Source organism: Helianthus annuus, chromosome 9 (assembly GCF_002127325.2).
Source record: "Helianthus annuus cultivar XRQ/B chromosome 9, HanXRQr2.0-SUNRISE, whole genome shotgun sequence".
Taxonomy (NCBI): Eukaryota; Viridiplantae; Streptophyta; class Magnoliopsida; order Asterales; family Asteraceae; genus Helianthus; species Helianthus annuus.
The window spans coordinates 171,227,060-171,246,352 of record NC_035441.2 but is presented as its reverse complement, the minus strand read 5'-3'; the positions used below and the strand labels follow the sequence as shown (position 1 = coordinate 171,246,352).

Below are 19,293 nucleotides of genomic sequence, written 5' to 3'. Positions count from 1 at the left end.
TAAGGAGGCTGAACAACATCCACTTTATCGCAATTCAAGAGACACAGTACATGGAGTCAGCTAAGTTACAGGTAAATTCTTTTTGGGGCAATTCGATTTTTGAATCTGATGCAGTTGACGCCACAGGGAGGTTTGGCGGTCTTTTGAATATTTGGGATCCCTTATTCTTTGTGAAGAATTTTTCGATTTCAAACATATTTTATCTAGCCACGATTGGGGAACTAAAGAATGGGGGAGGGGGGGGGGGTGATCTCAATATAATCAGTATCTATGCTCCACAGGATAATAATCTAAAAAAGGCTGTGGGTGGAATTATCCAATCTCATGAATCTTCATGATGGCTCATGGATCCTCATGGGTGATTTTAATTGTGTCCGTGAACCCAGAGAAAGAAAAAACTCACGATTCAACCCTCAGGCTGCTGAATCTTTCAACCAGTTCATTTGCTCAGTTGACTTATCCGAATTTGCAATGCTTGGTTGTTCTTTCACCCATAGATCAGACGATGGGAAGAGGTTCAGCAAAATAGACAGAATTCTGGTTTGACATTCGTTTATGTCTAAATGGCCGACGGCAAAACTGACGGGGCTACAAAGGTACAGGTCCGATCATCGTCCTTTACTGCTAAAATGTTCTGATGTTAAATTCGGTACCCCTCCGTTCCGATTTTTTAATTCCTGGTTGAACGAAGCATGTCTTCAGAATATTGTAGTAAATGCATACAAGAGTATTCAGCAGCCTCTTCCACCAGACAAACTGGTAATGCAACGGCTGAAAGCGGTTAAAATAGCGATTAAACCCTGGGCTAAAAAGTTAAAAATACGTGACAGCCAAACCATACAGTTGCTAACAAAGAAGATTGAATCATTCGATCTTAAAGCTGAATCAGATTCACTCTCGGAGGAGGAGTCTTTGGAAAGAGAAAGTTATGTTAAAACGTTGGCTGAATTGGAAGAAAGTAACCTAGAAGATCTCCGGCAGCGGGCGAAAGCTAAATGGTTAATGGAAGGAGATGAAAACTCGTCTTTTTTCCATGGGGTAATTAAAAGTCATCAGAAAAACAATAGAATCAACGGTTTATGTTTCAACAACATTTTGGTCTCGGAGCCTGATTCCCTAAAGGTGGAAATAAAAAATTATTTTGAACAATTATTCAAGGAGGAAAATCATAATAGGCCGAGTTTCATTAACAATGGTTTTAAAGTCCTTTCCCCGGAGCATTCGGCCATGTTAGTTAAACGATTCTCCAAAGAGGAGATAAAAGAAGCAGTTTGGGACTGTGGTGGTGACAAGGCCCCGGGCCCGGATGGTTTTTCCTTTAGTTTCATTAAACATTTCTGGAACATACTGGAAGACGACTTTGTCAAGCTCTTTGATTTTTTCTATGTACATGGGAAGTTAAATAGAGGGTGCAATTCTAGTTTTATCACGTTGATACCCAAATCCGCTAATCCTCAACTAATCAGTGAATTCCGGCCCATTAACCTTATCGGTTGCATCTCGAAGCTAATCTCTAAACTGCTGGCTAAGAGACTCAAGAAAGTGATTGGATTTTTGGTGAGCGACACTCAAACGGCTTATATTGAAGGACGAAGCATATTGGAGGGTCCTTTGATAATAAATGAATTAATATCTTGGGGAAAGAAAACAAAGAAAAAGATGATGTTGTTTAAAGTCGATTTCGAAAAGGCTTTCGACTCAATCAGCTGGAAATTCTTAGATTCGACGCTTTCACAAATGGGTTTTCCAGCTCTGTGGCGGAAATGGATCAGCGGTATCCTGTCTTCTTCTAGATCCTCCATACTTGTCAATGGTGCACCCTCTCATGAGTTTAATATTGAACGTGGTGTTCGTCAAGGCGACCGTCTTTCTCCATTATTATTCATTCTAGCGATGGAAGCACTCCATGTAGCTACGGTCACAGCAAATGCACAGGGCATCTTTAAAGGCTGTAAGCTGCCTAACGGTGGGCCCACCATCTCACATTTATTATACGCTGCTGATGTCTTGTTTGTAGGAGAATGGACGGATTCGAATTTTCAGAACGTTTCTAGACTTCTAAGATGTTTTAATCTATCTTCGGGTCTAAAAGTGAATTTCAACAAAAGTAATCTATTCGGGGTGGGTGTTCCTACGGAAAGCGTATCAGAAAAGGCTTCTATTCTTCAATGCAAAACGGGCGTGTTTCCTTTCACTTATCTCGGTCTCCCCATGGGTGCTAACATGGGTCTGGTTAAGAACTGGAAACCAATAATTGATAGATTTGAAGCAAAACTCACATCTTGGAAAGCTCGTACACTTTCTTTCGGCGGCAGGTTGACACTGATAGAAGCGGTTTTAGGTAATCTTCCAACCTATTTCCTTTCACTCTTCTGTGCACAGATACTTGTATTAAAACAACTGGAAAGGATTCGTCGCAAGTTCTTGTGGGGTGGTTGTACAGAAAAAAACAAAGTTAATTGGGTTCCTTGGTTCAAAGTGGTTGCTCCAAAAGAACAAGGAGGCTTGGGTATCGGTAGCCTAGCCGCTACAAATAAAGCCTTAATGATTAAATTGGTATTTCGTTTTAAAAATGAGCCATCTTCATTATAGGCTCGTTTAATTACAACGATTCACGGTGGTGGAAGGTGTCATTCCTACATACCGTTGAAAAGCTCTATAGGTGGGGTTTGGAAGTCCATCGTTAACTTGGGTCGCATATCTCAAAATCAGCCGTTCAACGTCCAAGAAAGGATGGTTCTGAAGCTGGGTAACGGTAGAAAATCATTGTTTTGGTTGGATGTTTGGGCTGGAGACAGACCACTTCGAGAATTATTCCCTAACTTATACGATTTGGAAAGTGAAAAAAGATGTTATGTATCGGACAGGTATACCATTGATCAAGGTTCGATTGTGTGGTTTTGGGGTAGAAGTAACTCTCTTTTAAATGCAAATCAAACTGGAGACTGGGCCGATTGTACTTCACTTTTGCGTAAAGTTGATATTCAGACAAGTCCGGACGTATGGCTTTGGAAGTCAGGTTCTGAAGCTGCCGATTATATGGTCAGTATAGTTAGAGCTGAACTAGATCATATTGACACCATTAACGAAACGAAGGTATTCAAATGGCTTCATTGGATCCCAATAAAAGTAAATTGTTTCTTATGGCGGGTGGTACTAGATAGAATAGCTGCGAGAGAAGCACTTCTTATTCGTCGCATTTCCTTGCCTTCCACTCAATGTATTTTCTGCAATAACACGGTGGAATCAGCGGACCATCTTCTGGTGTCTTGTGAAACGGCTCAACAGGTATGGGTCGTAATCTTTCAATGGCTGAATATACCCCTTCGAGCTATATTTTGAGTGTGGTTCAGTTATTGGAAATCATCAACTCATATAAAGGTCAAAAGAATAAGAAAAGGGCGATTTACGCAGTCGTGGCGGCTACATGCTGGAGTTTATGGATAACGAGGAATGAAATAATTTTCAAACAAAAAGTGTTCTCGTTGACGAAGCTGATCGGGGATATCAAAGCGATTTCGTTCACATGGATAAGGAATCGAGTTGAATTAGCGGAACTTAACTGGGAGAAATGGAGGAGTTTTAGTTTATAATTCGTGTCGATGTAATTTGTAACTTGTTTTCCTGTTTTTGTTTGTTATCTCTCTTTTGTTTGTTTGTATGTTGCTTGAGCGCCTCGCTTAAGTTTTTATAAAAATTTCGCCCTTTCTCAAAAAAAAAAAAAAAAAAAAGTAACAGTTTAAATAATCATTACGTACTCCGACTTAACTGAAGCCCTTTTGGAACTGATGCATTTTACACTACTACAAAAGAGAGCTTTAGACGGGGTGATATGGGTTTTAAGACGGTGTTTTCAACACCGTCTTAAACTACACTGGTTTAAAGTGATGTCTTATTAGACGGTGTTCAATTTGAACACCGGCTTAAACTTGCTGAACACCGTCTTTTAATATCAACACAAAATATTTTTTAACACCGTCTTATAAACATTTGCTAAAAAAAACATTTACAATAAAAAAAGTTTTCCAGAAATACATCAAGCTTATATACACCAATGGAACATTTTCAAATCAAACCAAAACAATACACATTCAATTCCGAAATAAACCTGTAGACATCCAATTCGGAAATAAACCCGTCAAATTACAATCGTTGAATGCATAACAAACTACGTTAAATTGTATAAAAAAAACTACATAAGCTAATCTAACGAAATACCTAACTCTCTAAAAAACTTCGGAAATAAACCCGTCAAATTACAATCATCTGTAGCCTCTCTCTTTTGTCGTGCCACATCTAAATGAAATACCTCAAAATCAGCTGGAAGCCGTGGATATTGTTCATGATACCTAAGTGCCGATATCACAGCCCTAACCTGTGAACCAAAAGAAAACAAAAAAGACCTTATATAAAATGGCCATGCCTAAAGGTGCATCACAGGAATACTTTCAAGTGAACGAAAAACAACTAAGACATAACTACTATTAAAATAGTCAATTAACTTATTAAAATAGTCAATTAACTTACTTCTGGATATAACGCAAAAGCATTACTGCACCAACCACACCAACAGGCTGCAGATTACAATAATCATTAGTCAAGAACTTGATAGTGAGGATAAAGAAACCAGGTTGTTGATACTGCTGTCAGGATCAAACCATTGGGCTGGCCTGGTTCAGTGACTTTTCTAGTCGTTATTCGAACTGTCTCCTCAACTGAATCAGAAAGGGTTGTCCATGATTGCCGACATGAGCCAGTTATGTGAAGGCAAAACATCCGTACCATCCTATGAGCCACATTCATCAAATTTGTTCTTGCTTCTGGTGTTGGTATTGCTATAAACATACATTTATATAAGTATCATGTCATGTTATTAAATGAAGAAATATATGTTTATTGGTACCTCCAATGTCAGATATATTTCAGGCCATAAGACTTGCAAGCCTCTCGCATTGGCGTTGTAAAACAGCTAGCCATCGTCGAGCTCCAAATGCCATTCCACTGCTAACATAATCAGTAAAGATCCCATGGACCAGCTCATTCTCAGCCTCAGCATGCTCAACCCAAGTAACCTGATTCAATAAAATGGTTCATAATTATATAACAAGATCCATATTTAACATTTATTATATGTTCAACACACCAACCTACTTATTTTAGCACCTCTAACTAAGAACATATAAATACTCACTAGCTGCATGGAAGCATTCGGCGTTCCATTAACACCAGAAATGATGACTTGAAGCGTTTTCGCACGCGAGATGATTGAGGGAAACAACTCCATCCATTTATCCTATAAATCCCCAAAAAAATGATAGATTAAAAACCAACAAAATATCTATTTCCAAACAAGAAAAAAAAAACTTAAATCTAACATGAACAAACTAGTGACATACTGCATCAAGAAAAGCATCAACCAGAGTGATACTATTAATAATCACAACTGAGAGCCCGTCATGTCAGCTTGCTAGACCCGCCCCATGCACGGCTTCAAACTCCCGCCCCTTGGGCCACACCCCAACCCAAGCCCACCCTGGGTGGTGGCTTGGGCGTTTTCAGCCAACCCACGCGTCAACCCAAGCCCCATACCCCATAGTCTAATATCTAATCAACTTTTTTATATGTTTTTAAGCGATTGGTATACTTGGAGACTTAAAAAGTACTTTAGTAATAATGTTTTAGACCAATAAAGAATTCGATAAGGTCAAAGGCAGCAGATATGGGTGCAACAGTTTGTGGAATGCTAATAATCTACTTCTAAATCCAAACATGTCAAAGTCAGCCCTAAGAATATACATCATTTCCTACAGCATATCCAACATATCCACAGAGCATTTCCTACAGCTCTATCTATTATCAGCTATTATTTAATATTGCATAACCAGTTCCACAACCAAACACCCCTAAAAATATACATCATTATAGAAAAATTATCAGCAAACCTGGGTTTGAGTGTATCATCTGAACGATGATGTGGATAGCTAGAACTGTTCGTCAATCCCTCAGCGTCTGGCTTCAATTCCGAAGTGGAAGTGGAATCACTTACAAACAACAATACATATACATACAAACCGCGTCGAAGTGGAATCGAAAAAACTAACCAGTCTCGAAGGTGGAATCGAAGGAGAATGCTTCCGTCGTCGAGCAAATCTAAGGGAAAGGGGCTGCGCGTGGTGGTGCGGCTGTAGGGTTTTGGTCGTCGCACGTTGAAGAGGAAGGGAAATTGCTGTAGCCTAACTCATCAGTATGTAAGTTAGGGTTACAAATGGGTTTATGTTTTTTTTTTTTTTTTGTTGTTGTTGTATAAGACAGGGTTTAATGATAACACCGTCTAAAAGGTTCTTGCATTTGTATAAGACGCGGTTTGATTATAAGACGGGGTTGTTCTGAATTTTGTTGAATATTTTAATCAAATATATTATACTTATTGATATTAAGACGGTGTTATTGCTTGAACCCCGTCTAAAGCAAAATTGAACACCGTCTAATGGTTGGTTTTGTAGTAGTGTTAGTTGTTTTTCTTTCTTTATCTCTCATTCAAAATTTACAATATGTATTAGATAAGGTGAACGGAAAGGATACGAGTATATAGTTAAAATTAATCGTGAAGAGTTGGTGAAAGAATTTAAAATGAAAATTTCACTTCTTCATAGTTGGAAGAAAAATTATCAATCAAAATACTTACCATTAAAATTTAATACTTTTCATCTCTAAGATATAAATATAAACTTTTTTGAATGGGTAAACAGATTAACCAAATTATTTAGTGAGTCGTGTTCAGCTTAATATGTTTTAAACGGGTTGATGTGATTTTTTAAACGGACACTAGCCGACCCAATGTTTATTTCGTGTCATGTTCGAGTCAAGAATTGCCATAGCTACCCTCAGTGGCGGAACCAGCCTATTAAATCAGGGGTATCCTAAAAACTTTTTTTTACCGTGCAATCATACAACATGAAAAAAAAGACAATAAATAAATAAAGTAAAACAAATATCTAATAGGTTTTGTCATCTTCTTTTTTTTCATAGCTTAAATCGTTTCATCACGTCGTCCACTTTTACTTTTTGAAAAAAAAATCCTTTTCGACTGCACAAACCATGACATTGTTCAAAAATTTCGGGCCCATTCGATTGCATAAAACAGGCTCATTGCCGCCACCATAATCAACATATAGATGGGACTGTTTTATTATTATTTTGGGTCTTGGGCTAATGGGCTAGCTTAGTAGGCTATTAGCAATTATGTTTAGGCTTGTAAAAAGAATTAGATTTACACTCTTATACTATCATATTTTTATGGTTAGGGGTATTCTCATATTTTTTTAGGGTATTTTTTGTATAAAAACGAAAAAAATAACACTGTGAATACGGGGTTAAGCCGTAGCCAGTGCTACGGCTAATTATATTGTGGTTCCGCCTCTGGCTACCCTTTCTCTCGCCCTTTTTAACCAATTTTAGATACTTCACATTTGACTTGTGTGATAAAGTGTTATTCCCTTTTTACTTGTTACCGAACCTAATGTGATCAATTCTATAACAAAAGTATTACACTAATTATGAAGATCCATCTTTTATCGTGGAGTAGGTAAAACTGAAAGCACAACCACTCGTTAAAAAGTATAACAACGTTATGTACGTTTTCAAATATTTTTGGTTAATAACCTTAACGTTTTCTTTTCGTCCTATTCATTCACTTTTCTTGGTTACTTGGTATACGTACCACACTCTTACCAGTTTTGTTCAACCATTTTCTTCTGAGCTTTAAGCTCTCGTAAGATCTAGTATCGCGTATGGGCCCAAAATCTAGTCACCAATTCATCAAAAACACCTACTCATTGGACATTTCTAAGAGGGTAACATGCAAGTATGTATCTTGAAATGGTCATAGTAACCTACTAGTGGTACTGGTAATTAGCGAGGTTCAGTGAGAATGGTGTGGTAGGTTTTTGATCTTGAGCTCACTCATTATAAGTATCAGTGATTTGCTCTTCATCATGCAATCCTTTTTTTTTCACAAAGTAAACCCTACTAGGTTCATCAATGGGTTCCCTTCTCTACGCTATTTTCATGCTAATGGTTGTGCTCTTGTCCAACAGTATATGTATTGCTTTTCCGGGATTCAACTTTGGACGGATAGGTGGCGGAGGAGGAGATGGGCCTTTTGGTGGCGGCCAAGGGTATCCTGGTCTTTTCCCCGAATTCTATAGTTTCTCATGCCCTCAAGCTAATGGCATTGTCATGTCTGTACTTGAGAGTGTCATTGCTGAAGAGCCAAGAATGGCAGCTTCTCTATTAAGGCTTCATTTTCATGACTGCTTTGTTCAGGTTGTTGGTTAAGTTTATTAACTTTTAGAGTTATTATTATTTTATTTATCGTTTATCTTTAAGTTCGTTTGTTAGTCATAATTATATCTCTAGTTTGAATGTTAGGATAGTTATATTCACGTTTTATCATTGTCATTAGTTGATTAGCTTTATTAGGAGATTTGGTTTTCAGTTATTTAATACACTAGAAAATGTTATTCACCACAGTTCGTTTGATGGGGCGCCCAACCCCCCGAACTTTTCGCTCAGTAGTGTCTGATATGTAGTTTTCGTATAGAATTTTTTAGGTATATATGTTTTCGACCCCCCTGTCGGAAATCTCAAGCTTCGCCACTGATTGCGTAAATACAGTACCTTTTTTAATGATACATTATGTGACATTGATATTGTGAAACTGATAAGTTATGCTTGTTTTGTCTCAGGGATGTGATGCATCTGTCCTGTTGGATGACAGTGAAGTATTTGCAAGCGAAAAGAACTCCGGGCCTAACAGTAATTCGATTAGAGGTTTTGAAGTGATCGACGAGATCAAGTCTAAGCTAGAAGAAGCATGTCCGGAGACCGTTTCTTGTGCAGACATCCTTGCCCTTGCTGCTCGAGGTTCCACTGTTCTAGTATGCACTCAAACGTCATATCTTTCTATTCTAGCTAGTTGTTTTAATTATAAATGGCAAAGTAACGAGTATTTGCTTGTAAATTCATCGTAGAGTGGTGGACCGAACTGGGAACTGCCCTTAGGAAGGAGGGATGCAACACAAGCAAGTCTGGGCGACTCAAACAACAACCTTCCGCCACCAAACTCTACCATTCAAAACCTTATAACACTTTTCCGGCAACAAGGCCTTGATGAAGTTGACCTGGTCTCTCTTTCTGGTTAGGCAAAAACTGACAATCACTACAACATATATGTAAATCTAACAAATTTAAATAATGAATTTTGTCTCATTAATATTATGTGTGTAGATATTATATCAAACAATAAAAAAGATGTTAGTGATGTGAGAGTTATCTTCATTTCAGGAGCTCATACCATAGGAATGGCAAGATGTACTTCATTTAAGCAAAGGCTATACAATCAAGATGGCAACAATCAACCAGATTCAACTTTAGAGGTGACCTACTACAATGACTTAAAAACAGTGTGCCCAGAAAATGGTGGGGACAACAACATTTCTCCTCTAGATTTTGCATCTCCAGCAAGATTCGATAACACATATTTCAAGCTCATTATCTTGGGAAAAGGACTTCTGACTTCTGATCAAGTGCTTCTGTCTGGAAATGTTGAAGAAACCATGTTTCTGGTGAAAGCATTCGCCGAGAATGACGCGCTTTTCTTTGACCAGTTTGCTAGATCAATGGTGAAAATGGGAAACATTAATCCCCTCACTGGTTATAACGGCGAAGTGAGGAAGAACTGTCGAATAGCTAATTAAGTATAACTAGATAATTATATATATGCTTATTATTATTATTATTATTATTATTATTATTATTATTATTATTATTATTATTATTATTTCTCGAGTTTATGTATGTAAGCTCTCTATTTGCTTGTAGTGCTCGAATTCCCCTAGTTCCTAATGAAGGGAAATTTGGAAAACTTCTTCTAATTAAATTGCTAAATTCATATGGCCTCTTTAAAACGGGTCTAAAAACTTCAATACATTAATGGGCTTGATTTAACAGGTTTTGAATGTGGATTTTGTAATCAATTTGTATTTCACCACTTTTGCAATCTTGTAGAACCAAAAAGCACTCACTAACTGAAGTCCCATGCCCACTGCCTTCACACCATCAATATTAACGTCGACTTTCAGTTTTAGAGCATACACATGGTCTAAGATAGAGACACTTTTCAGGAGGTGTATAGTACAACTCATTGAATCATCAATCTTAGAATTCTTCACAAAATGTGTGAAATGATACCTTGATGAGAATAGGATTCTTGGCAGACATTGTAACATAACAGAGATATGGTCCAACACACATTCTTGCAAGTGTGAAAATCACCGCAAATGAAACCTGTAAGTTCATAAAATAGTTGTAACCAAGTTAATGAAATATAACATAATTGTAACGGTGCAAAAGGAGCGAAAATTCTTTAAAGTTGCCATCAATTAAGAGTTGAGAAACTAAAAGGAACTAACATCAGCTGCTAAATTGAGAAGAGTGTTTTTATAACCAAGTTCTTTGAGAAGCTCTCTTAAATGGAGAAATGGACTCGATATCTCGGTGATCAACAATGTAGCCACAATTTCTGATCCACACTACAATTGATTCATGGAAACTTAATAAAAAAGTGGAATTCAAATTGGATTTAATAAAAGAAATCAAAAGTGTACCATTTCATAAGCAAGACCTGCTCCAATTCCAACAATGCTAACTAAATGATGAGCCAAATTATCGATACCTATATTATTGTCGAGCCAACAACATACTAAATCATAGATGAAATAAGCAAGACTGAGTTCTAAAATTCTCATCTGTTTGAACAAAAAAAAAAACAATACTATAAGTTGAAGATTTGGACAAAATTAAAGGAAGTAAATTAACAAGATTTGAAAATTTTATAGATCGAAGTCGAACCTGAAGAGGGGAAGAGTTTGAAGCCAAGGGACATACGGGGCATCTCCAATCTTGAACAGATTTTTTTTTTTTAAACGGCAAATTTGGATCACTGACTGACCACTATCCATCTCCACTAGGCAATAATGCCTATACACCAATTCAGGAGGAAACCCAATAAATTTGGGAAAAACCCCCCTTTATGGGTATCGAACCCATAACCTAATGGTCATAAGCCTTATCCCACCACCAAGATACCACTAGGCTATAATGCCATGGGTATCTTGAACAAATATAGAACACAAGATGACTGCAAAAACAGCATGAATTGTGGAAACCATACGTTTACACAAATTAAATGACCATTTTGGGAACATCTTTCTTGTTAACAAGAAGGCACTTGTCCACAAGATCACTCCACCCACAACGACCAGATAAAAATTGCCATAGTCTTCCATAACTAACTAGTCGGCTGTGGCTAAGTTTGCCTCAAGCTTGCACAGTTGCATTCAATGACTCTCTGTAGTATTTCATCTCTCAAGGTAGTGGATAATGTAAGCAATTAATGTTATAGGTCCTCTAGTCGGCAACTTCTAGGAAAAAATAAATAAATAATTAAACTATGTATATTTTTTCTTTTCCGTGGATAACCGTTTAAACTACTTTTATATGATTAAAATTCAGCAACCTCCGAAAAATTACAAAAGGTGGGGTTGTCAGAAAAAACGTTTTGAAAACTTTTTTATAACATTCAACAAAGTCCGGCCACCCAGGAGCGGAACCATAGTATTATGAGCCGTATAGCACGGGCTACGGCTCAACCCCATATTTGTAGTGTTTTTTTTTCCGGTTTTATATAAAGGATACACCTAAAAAAATACGAGGATACCTTTAACCAAACAATAGGATACTTGGTATTACTAAAATCCCATTTTTTTATAAGTTCAAACATTTTCAACCCAAAAACTTGTAGAATAATTATGCCCGAATGATAAAATAAGTCCAAATCAAAAATAATAAAATTGAAAGGAGTCCCTGAATATAATTAATAAAGGAGTAAATTACAAAAATCGTCCTTTATGTATGTCACTTATTGTAAACTATGTCCTTTGTCTTCAATAATTACAGAAAACGTACTCGATGTTTGCAAACCCTTGCAAATTATGTCCTTAGCCCTAACTTAGTTAATTTTGTGGTTAAATCTGACCAAATGGACCTCACATGAGGGTATTTTGGTCATTTTACTCTCATGTGGGGTCCATTTGGTCATATTTAACCACAAAATTAACTGAGTTAGGGCTAAAGTACATAACTTGGAAGGGTTTGCAAACATCGAGTACATTTTCTGTAATTATTGAAGACAAATGACACAGTTTGCAATAAGTGACGTACATAAAGGACGATTTTTGTAATTTACTCTATAATAAAGTTAACCCAAGACGCAGAACGATTCTGCGATATTATAGTTGAATAAGTGATCTTGCTCGTCTTATGGTAGAAACGGGAACACACAGTTCTTGTCCTTTGGTTTATCGAGTAGTGAAGCTAGCTTTGGTTGTACCGGGCGCAACCGCAACCGTTGAAGTATATTTTTTTTTCTAAATTTAAGCATGTCAAGATGGATTTACGCAATCGAATGGGCCCGTAATATCTGAACAATGCTATGGTTTGTACAGTCGAAAATTAAACTTTTGATAAAGTAAAAGACGACGATGTAATGGAACGATTTCAAGCTATAAAAAAAGAGGACACATCTATTAGGTATTTGTTTTACTTTATTTATTATTGTTTTTTATAATTGCCTGGTTTTTTTTTGGGATACACTTAAATTAATGGGCCAGCTCTGCCACTGCACCCCGGTACTCTCACAGGCAAAAGACCACCCACACTTGTGATCTCAGACAACGCTGGTGACCCGGCCCGTCATCAATTCCTGGAGAAACCCAATGCCGAAGGCCCACTGTGGTAAAACCATGACTTGCGCATGATAGTTTGTCATGAACGAGACTCCAACCGGCAACCTCCCCTAAATAAAAAGTCATCCGGATACCGCTAGGGTAGTGCCTCGTTGGTAACGTTTTGAAAATTTAACTAGACAGCTAAAAATATATAAATTATAATAATGTTTTAGTTACTTATAATTTATTAACCTAATATTGTTATTGTTTAATAAACTAAATTTTTAAGTATATAGTTATATCAAATTATAACCCTTAAAGCACCTCCAACGGGCTCAAACGGATGGATGGCTGCGAGCACTTTGGTAGTCGGGTCATGGGTGGCAAACATGAAATTCAATCCCCCATTGGAGTTCCTCACCAAAAGGGTGTTTGTTTGTGAGTGTCCAAAAATCCAAACTCAATCGATGGAATGGTGGTGGGCCCATCTCACACACAACCAATATTACACACAGAATTTTAATTATAGTTAGGATTAGAGAGAAAATGAGTGTATTTAGGCTGGAGGGGTATAGTTGGAGCTCATTAGAGGGTTTATTGCGTCACGTCAATCATAGGGTTTTATTGTCTAGCATGGTATGGGATATGGAGCACCTTATTCTTGTACTCCATCAATAGTGCCCCCTTTATTAAATGTTTCACACACACTCACACAACTCGCGAATGCTCGTTATTGCAATGGCTGACAATCAATAGCGTCCATGGTATGGTGTGGGGGGCACTATTGATAGAAAATTTGCTAAGGTGGAGGGCAATCAAAGCCCATACCGTGTAGCCTTAAAGGATAGATGGAAATGTGGCACATTTATGAACATTTGCAACCAAATGCATTGGAGATGCTCTTATAAAATAAAGAGTAAACTTCCGTTTTACTCCCTATGGTTTGGTCACTTTAACGGTTTTGCCCCAAACCTTTCAAAATAGCCATTTTACTCCCTGATCTATGAAGGCCTTCATGATTTTGCTCCCCGCCCCTAAACGCCATCCATTTTAACTGTTAAACCCTGTCACGTGCAAAACCTGAGGGCAGTTATGTCTTTTCCCTAACAACCCATTTCCCCATTCCATCTTTTCTTCATTGCTTTCAAAACCTGACGTGATGTCGTAGTCACAATCAAATTTAATCCAATTACAACTAATTAGCTAGCGGTAAGTGGGTATCGAACACAGGGAGTTTGTGGAATATGTGCTATCTCGATGTATGTCTAACTTCACTAAAGTAAACTAAATTGAAAGAAAAATAAATTTCAAGAGTTGATTTGAGTGAATTGGTTTAAGAACTAAATTTAACTAAGGTGCTGTTTGTTTTTTGTCAAAAGCACTTCAGAACCTCTTATGTCTGCCTCACGCAGACCACGCACAGACGTTTAAGTCTGCAGTGTGTTTGTTTTCTTGAAGTGTTTTCATTAAAAAAGGTCTTTAAGACCTCTTCCCCAAACAGATGTGGACTATTGTCTTCAAAGGTCTTCTATCCTCTTCCTTCCTCTCTCTGCCCTTTCAAAACAAAACCCTAGCATCCATCCAGCCAACACCTCAATTGATCTCCACCTCCACACACGGCTGCCATCTTCCTGTCGAATCCAGCACGCCACCGTCGAAGCCACCACATCGATCTCCATCTCCACCTCTGTTCACCTAGCTGTGCTCGGTTCCCCACATCTCCTCCGCCACCCCACATCTCCGTCGTATCTCTTCCTCCGGCGACCCCCCTTCGGTGATAATTGGGTGAAATAATGCTTATACCGAATTGGGTTTTTTGATTTACAGCAGATTTTCTTAATTGGGTATGGAATTGAAGGTTGTGATCGTTAATGGTTAACAAGAACTCGTCATCTTTCAGTGGCTTTTGATAATTTAATTGAAGATTGTGAATTAAAGCATAAAAATTTCATCTTTTTCTGCAAAGGAGGTAGTCTTTTTAGCTTTCTTATTAATTTCCATGATTTTTTAGTAGTATGTGTAGAGATTATTTTGATTCCAAAATTAGTACTTTTCTGGTCAATTGTTGGTATACTTCATATGATCCAATTCAGCACCTTAGTATTTGTTGCTGTTTTGATCTTTTGGGATTGGTTAATGGGTTTGATCTCATTATTTTCTGTTGCAAGTTTGATCTTTTTGTGTTGATGTCTATGACATCACTAGCGAGGTACTTTATCTATCTGCTTAGTTTAGAAAGTGATTGGTGTAACGGTTCATGTGGCCTTTTTGATGAAAATTATGTTTGAGTTTGTGATTAATTTGGGTTAATAAGTTCATCAATTTGATTATTCCTTTTTATACCTAGATCTTAGTAGTTGTTCATGTGGCTGCAGAAGTATCAAGTATATTGACTCTTAGAGCACCCGTAATCGTTTAGATTTGGGCGTTTTTAAGCCCAAGCACGCCCGAAACACGCCCGAGCTCGGCCCCCAGGGGCGTTTTTAACAGAATTAATGATAGTAATATTTTGGTTTAATTATCATCCAACATTAACATGTGCATGATCTATGCTTATTATTTTGATCAACCAGGTGCACGTTAACGTCTGCAACATGCCAAAATCCTCAGCCGATGAGAAGATCTTAAGTTATAACGACGTCGTGCTAAGGCAATCCGATTTAGGGATTCTAAACGGTCCATATTATCTTAACGATCGCATAATCGAATTTTACTTAACGACGTCGTGCTAAGGCAATCCGATTAAGGCAATCGTTTACACCCCTAACTATGGTGTCGTAATGTAAGAAAGGTTGTTGGCTGCTCATGCCTTGTTGTGAAGGTATTTTTGAATGAAAATTTTGTAAAAACGATGGTTTAGTTTAGTTTGCATTTTCTTAAATCTGAGTTTTGTTGAACATTTTGCAGGAATATGGAGAGGAAAGTGAAGGTCTACACATTGTCCAGGAGTATGTCAAGTCTCACTAGTATGTAACAAGTGATCAAAGTATTTCATGTGTTATTGTTTATCAACTCTTTTTACATCGATGAACATTTCTTGTAGCAATTTTTGGATCATTAAAACGGGTTCTCTCTTTATATTTTATTTTGTCAAGTATTCTGTCATCATCTCTTTTTGACCATATATATGGAACAAATTGTGCCGTATGCATTACCTAGAACATCTGTTGATAGGTGTGAAGTGAGTGTGTAGAAACAAATGATTAAAAAAAAATGTTATTGTCTTTTTATGAATATTATTTCAGTATTGTATTACTATTATTTATGTTTGGATGTTAAAAAAACTCTTTTAAGTTAAAGAAAATCAATTTATTTATATTTCAGTTTATTTCAGCAGCTTGCAGAAGTTAAAAAACAAACAGTCTTCTTCTTGCAGACTGCAGAGGTTTGGTCCACCTCTTCAGCTGCAGATGTTTGCAGATGTGGTCCGCTGATGTGACAAAAGTAGTTCAACTAATTAAACTAAAATTACCCTAAATTACGACTCAAGTAATAAAAATCTAGACTCCTAAACCAGACTAAACTACTCACCAGCAAGTGTACCGGTCGACTCTAGCACTAAAAAGTAAGTCCGGATGTCGAACCCACAAGGACTCTACGAATTACGTTAACGACTCAGTTAAGACTAAATACTGACACGACTAACAAATATTGTGTTTGGGGGGGGGGGGGTTTGCTAAAATCCTAAAATTGCTATTAAATTAAAATTAACTAAAGCACGCACGAAGAACTAAGGTTTTGACTCAGATGAGATTAAAGACTACCTAGACATGAATCCGGTTTGACAATGAATGGACTTCTAACGGTTTTATTGTTGTATGGAGCCGGGATCGTTAAATACTAAACCTTAAGGTATTTCAATGCTAAGACTTCCCGACCCTTCTCAGGAAGAAACCTAGGAAACCCTACAAGGCTGTTATGATTACCGACTGTTAGATTTCCTCTCAGTCCTCTAACGATTCTAAAAAGTGCCCTAATATGACTATCTACCTCTCAGCGCGATAATCTAAGGCAGTTCTAGGTTCTGACTTGGCTTACTAGACACAACTGCAATTAGGGAACTAACCTCGACTTCTCTCAAAATCTAATTTAGCTATATATTGCACTGCGACCTAATAACTAACTCGAGCCTCTCAGCGACAAGCTAAGCAGAATACTTACTTCTAATTATATTTTAGTTACTGTTTCTAAGGCTATCGGCCGATTTACCCAAAGATTACCCGAACCCGCAAGGATGCAAATAATCAACACAGACCTATGTTGTGATAAAGACCGTCACTAAGATCTATGTGAAACAGCAAGTAATCCACAATCAAAGGTAAATACGCATGTGCACCAAGTCAAAAATTCTAGAACACGTTACTTTAAAAATCAATCCATAATCAAACAAATGAAAACCATTAAAAGATCCAAAACAATAATCAAACCATCATCTAGTCTAGGCAGTTACGAAGATCTAGCCAAGAAACATCATGTCTAACGAAAACAAATCAGTTTCAAAACAAGAATTCATGGTTAAAGTGACAAAACGTGAAAATAGTGAAAAACGGGAGATAAGACCCGAGTTATCTTCTTTCCTACGCTCCGTGCTTCGATCCTATGATTCTTGTACGCTCGAACGCCTCGAAAACCTTCAAAATCTGCTGAGAAAATCGCCTTAGGGTTCTTGATTCGTGTGTTCTTGTTGTTGATGATAAAATATTCAATTTATATGAAACCCTAGTCGACCAGCATATCAGGCGTGTCAGTTACACCAGTCGCGTAGCGCGACTGGTAAAGGTCATGTGCTCGCGCTACGCGAGTGCTCTCCAGTCAACGAAAAGTCAATTTTAGCAGTGGTGTAGCGCGACTGTCAAAGGGTTCTCTCTCGCGCTACGCGAGTGGGACTTTTTCACAGAATGTTGCTTCCAAAATCTTGTCCCATTCTCCAAAAACCTTGCAATTTATTCTAACACTTTTATGTATTGATCCATGACTTGACATTTGACATTTCAGCTCGGTTTTGCTCCAATTCCAGCATTTTTGTGTATCACGACCTGGAAAACGCAATAAAGATCAATAGCACGCAATTCTAACCTAAACTAAACTAAAAATAACGATAAAATATACAAACTATACACGATAAAAGTATGTATTTTGCAATACATCAAATATCCCCACACTTACTCTTTTTTCGTCCCCGAAAAAGAATTATGCAACGGAATCATAAACAAACAAACACTCGGGCAGAAAATCATAGGTATACTTTAATTAAAACCAAGACTTGCGTTAGCAGCGATTGCAGATATGTTGATCCACTTTAAACCCGAATTTGATCCTAAACCCTTATCATGTACATTTAGTTCAAGTGCGGTCAGTCTACCTAGGGTCTCACACTAGAATCTACAGTCCACCTACTCCCAACTCAAGCTTATAGGGCTAAACGAACGATCATTTGACCAATTCCTAACCGTTTTATACCAAGATAAAGAGAGTTTGACATCAAATCTAATTTTTTTCTTTTTCTCTTTTTTTTTCTTTTTCTAGCTTACTTCAATTTTTTTTTTTCAAGTTCATTTTCGTGAGACTAGACGATGCTTTCCCTAACCCAGCGGTATTCCGACTGTAGAGTCGCTATCCCCAATCACAGATTACATAGGTTTCGGTACTTTTATTCGGCAAGTCGATTTCACACATCCCAGAGGCATTCCGGCTGTAGAGTCGCTATCCCCAACCACAGATTACATAGGCCTGTGTTACTTTCATTTAGTTTCTAGCTCACTTTTATTTATTTTTTTCAGCGAGATATGACAAAAAACTCTAACCATCTTAGCTTATAACGGCACCCCTTATACTATTTTTGCCAGTTTTAGTTTCCCATATTTCCCAGGCGAGAACCCACTAGCAAACCGACAATTAAGGTATATTAACTCAAAGGGATTTAAAACCAAAACCCGGGCCTACCCACATATCCCTAACTAGACGCAAGCTTGATTTATTATGATCTCATATTATTATTATTCAAACCCGAGCAATCATTTGTTTTTTCTATCATTTTCCGTTAAAAATGCAAACTTCTTTTTATTTCGAAAGACATTTTCTGATTTTTCAATTTTTTTAATATTTTTTCAATTTTTTAAATTTTTTTGGATTTTTATAATTAAGACTCGATTATTTACATGTATTCCTATCCCCACACTTAGAGATTGCATTGTCCCTAATGCAAGAACGAGAATACGACTCAAACTAACTAACTACTAAATAAATAACGAACTAACGAAATAAAAATAAATACAACAACAAAAGGGAAACGACTTAGCTGATATGTGAGACTGTCAAAGTGCCAGTCATTTCCACATAAGCCCTCCAATTCGAAACGCGCTCAGCAAACAATTCAACCTCGTACACGCGAACGAAAGCGGCTAACATAATCACCTATCAAACAACGAACAACCTACCAACATGCCATCATATATATATATATCTATCAAAATAACAGCATAAGTTGTTCTTCAAACCAACCCAT

At 37.3% G+C, this 19,293-nt stretch overlaps 2 protein-coding genes and 1 long non-coding RNA gene across 7 annotated transcripts; 1 reads left to right on the top strand and 2 right to left on the bottom strand.

The window, feature by feature from the left end:
- Positions 1-4,070: 4,070 nt before the first annotated feature.
- On the bottom strand, positions 4,071-6,274 carry LOC110879590. Of its 5 annotated transcripts, XR_004867810.1 has the most exons (7): positions 6,102-6,273; positions 5,943-6,013; positions 5,192-5,293; positions 4,904-5,072; positions 4,659-4,835; positions 4,528-4,574; positions 4,071-4,375 (listed from the first exon to the last, which is right to left on the bottom strand). It is a non-coding gene; the product is annotated as an uncharacterized LOC110879590 (long non-coding RNA). The 5 variants fall into 5 exon arrangements; XR_002558788.2 differs by having other exon boundaries at positions 4,528-4,835; positions 6,102-6,274; XR_002558789.2 differs by having other exon boundaries at positions 4,528-4,835; positions 5,943-6,009; positions 6,102-6,274.
- A 1,715-nt stretch (positions 6,275-7,989) lies between these two features.
- Positions 7,990-9,925, top strand: LOC110879591 (peroxidase 9). Its single transcript, XM_022128073.2, has 4 exons — positions 7,990-8,325; positions 8,748-8,939; positions 9,033-9,198; positions 9,346-9,925. The coding sequence occupies exons 1-4, from the start codon at positions 8,041-8,043 to the stop codon at positions 9,756-9,758; spliced, it is 1,056 nt and encodes a 351-aa protein (XP_021983765.1). The 5' UTR covers positions 7,990-8,040; the 3' UTR covers positions 9,759-9,925.
- A 7-nt stretch (positions 9,926-9,932) lies between these two features.
- LOC110879592 (TLC domain-containing protein 5) lies at positions 9,933-11,456 on the bottom strand. The gene is made up of 6 exons (XM_022128074.2): positions 11,185-11,456; positions 10,912-10,972; positions 10,668-10,808; positions 10,473-10,592; positions 10,252-10,347; positions 9,933-10,109 (listed from the first exon to the last, which is right to left on the bottom strand). The coding sequence occupies exons 1-6, from the start codon at positions 11,346-11,348 to the stop codon at positions 10,005-10,007; spliced, it is 687 nt and encodes a 228-aa protein (XP_021983766.1). The 5' UTR covers positions 11,349-11,456; the 3' UTR covers positions 9,933-10,004.
- Positions 11,457-19,293: the final 7,837 nt, after the last annotated feature.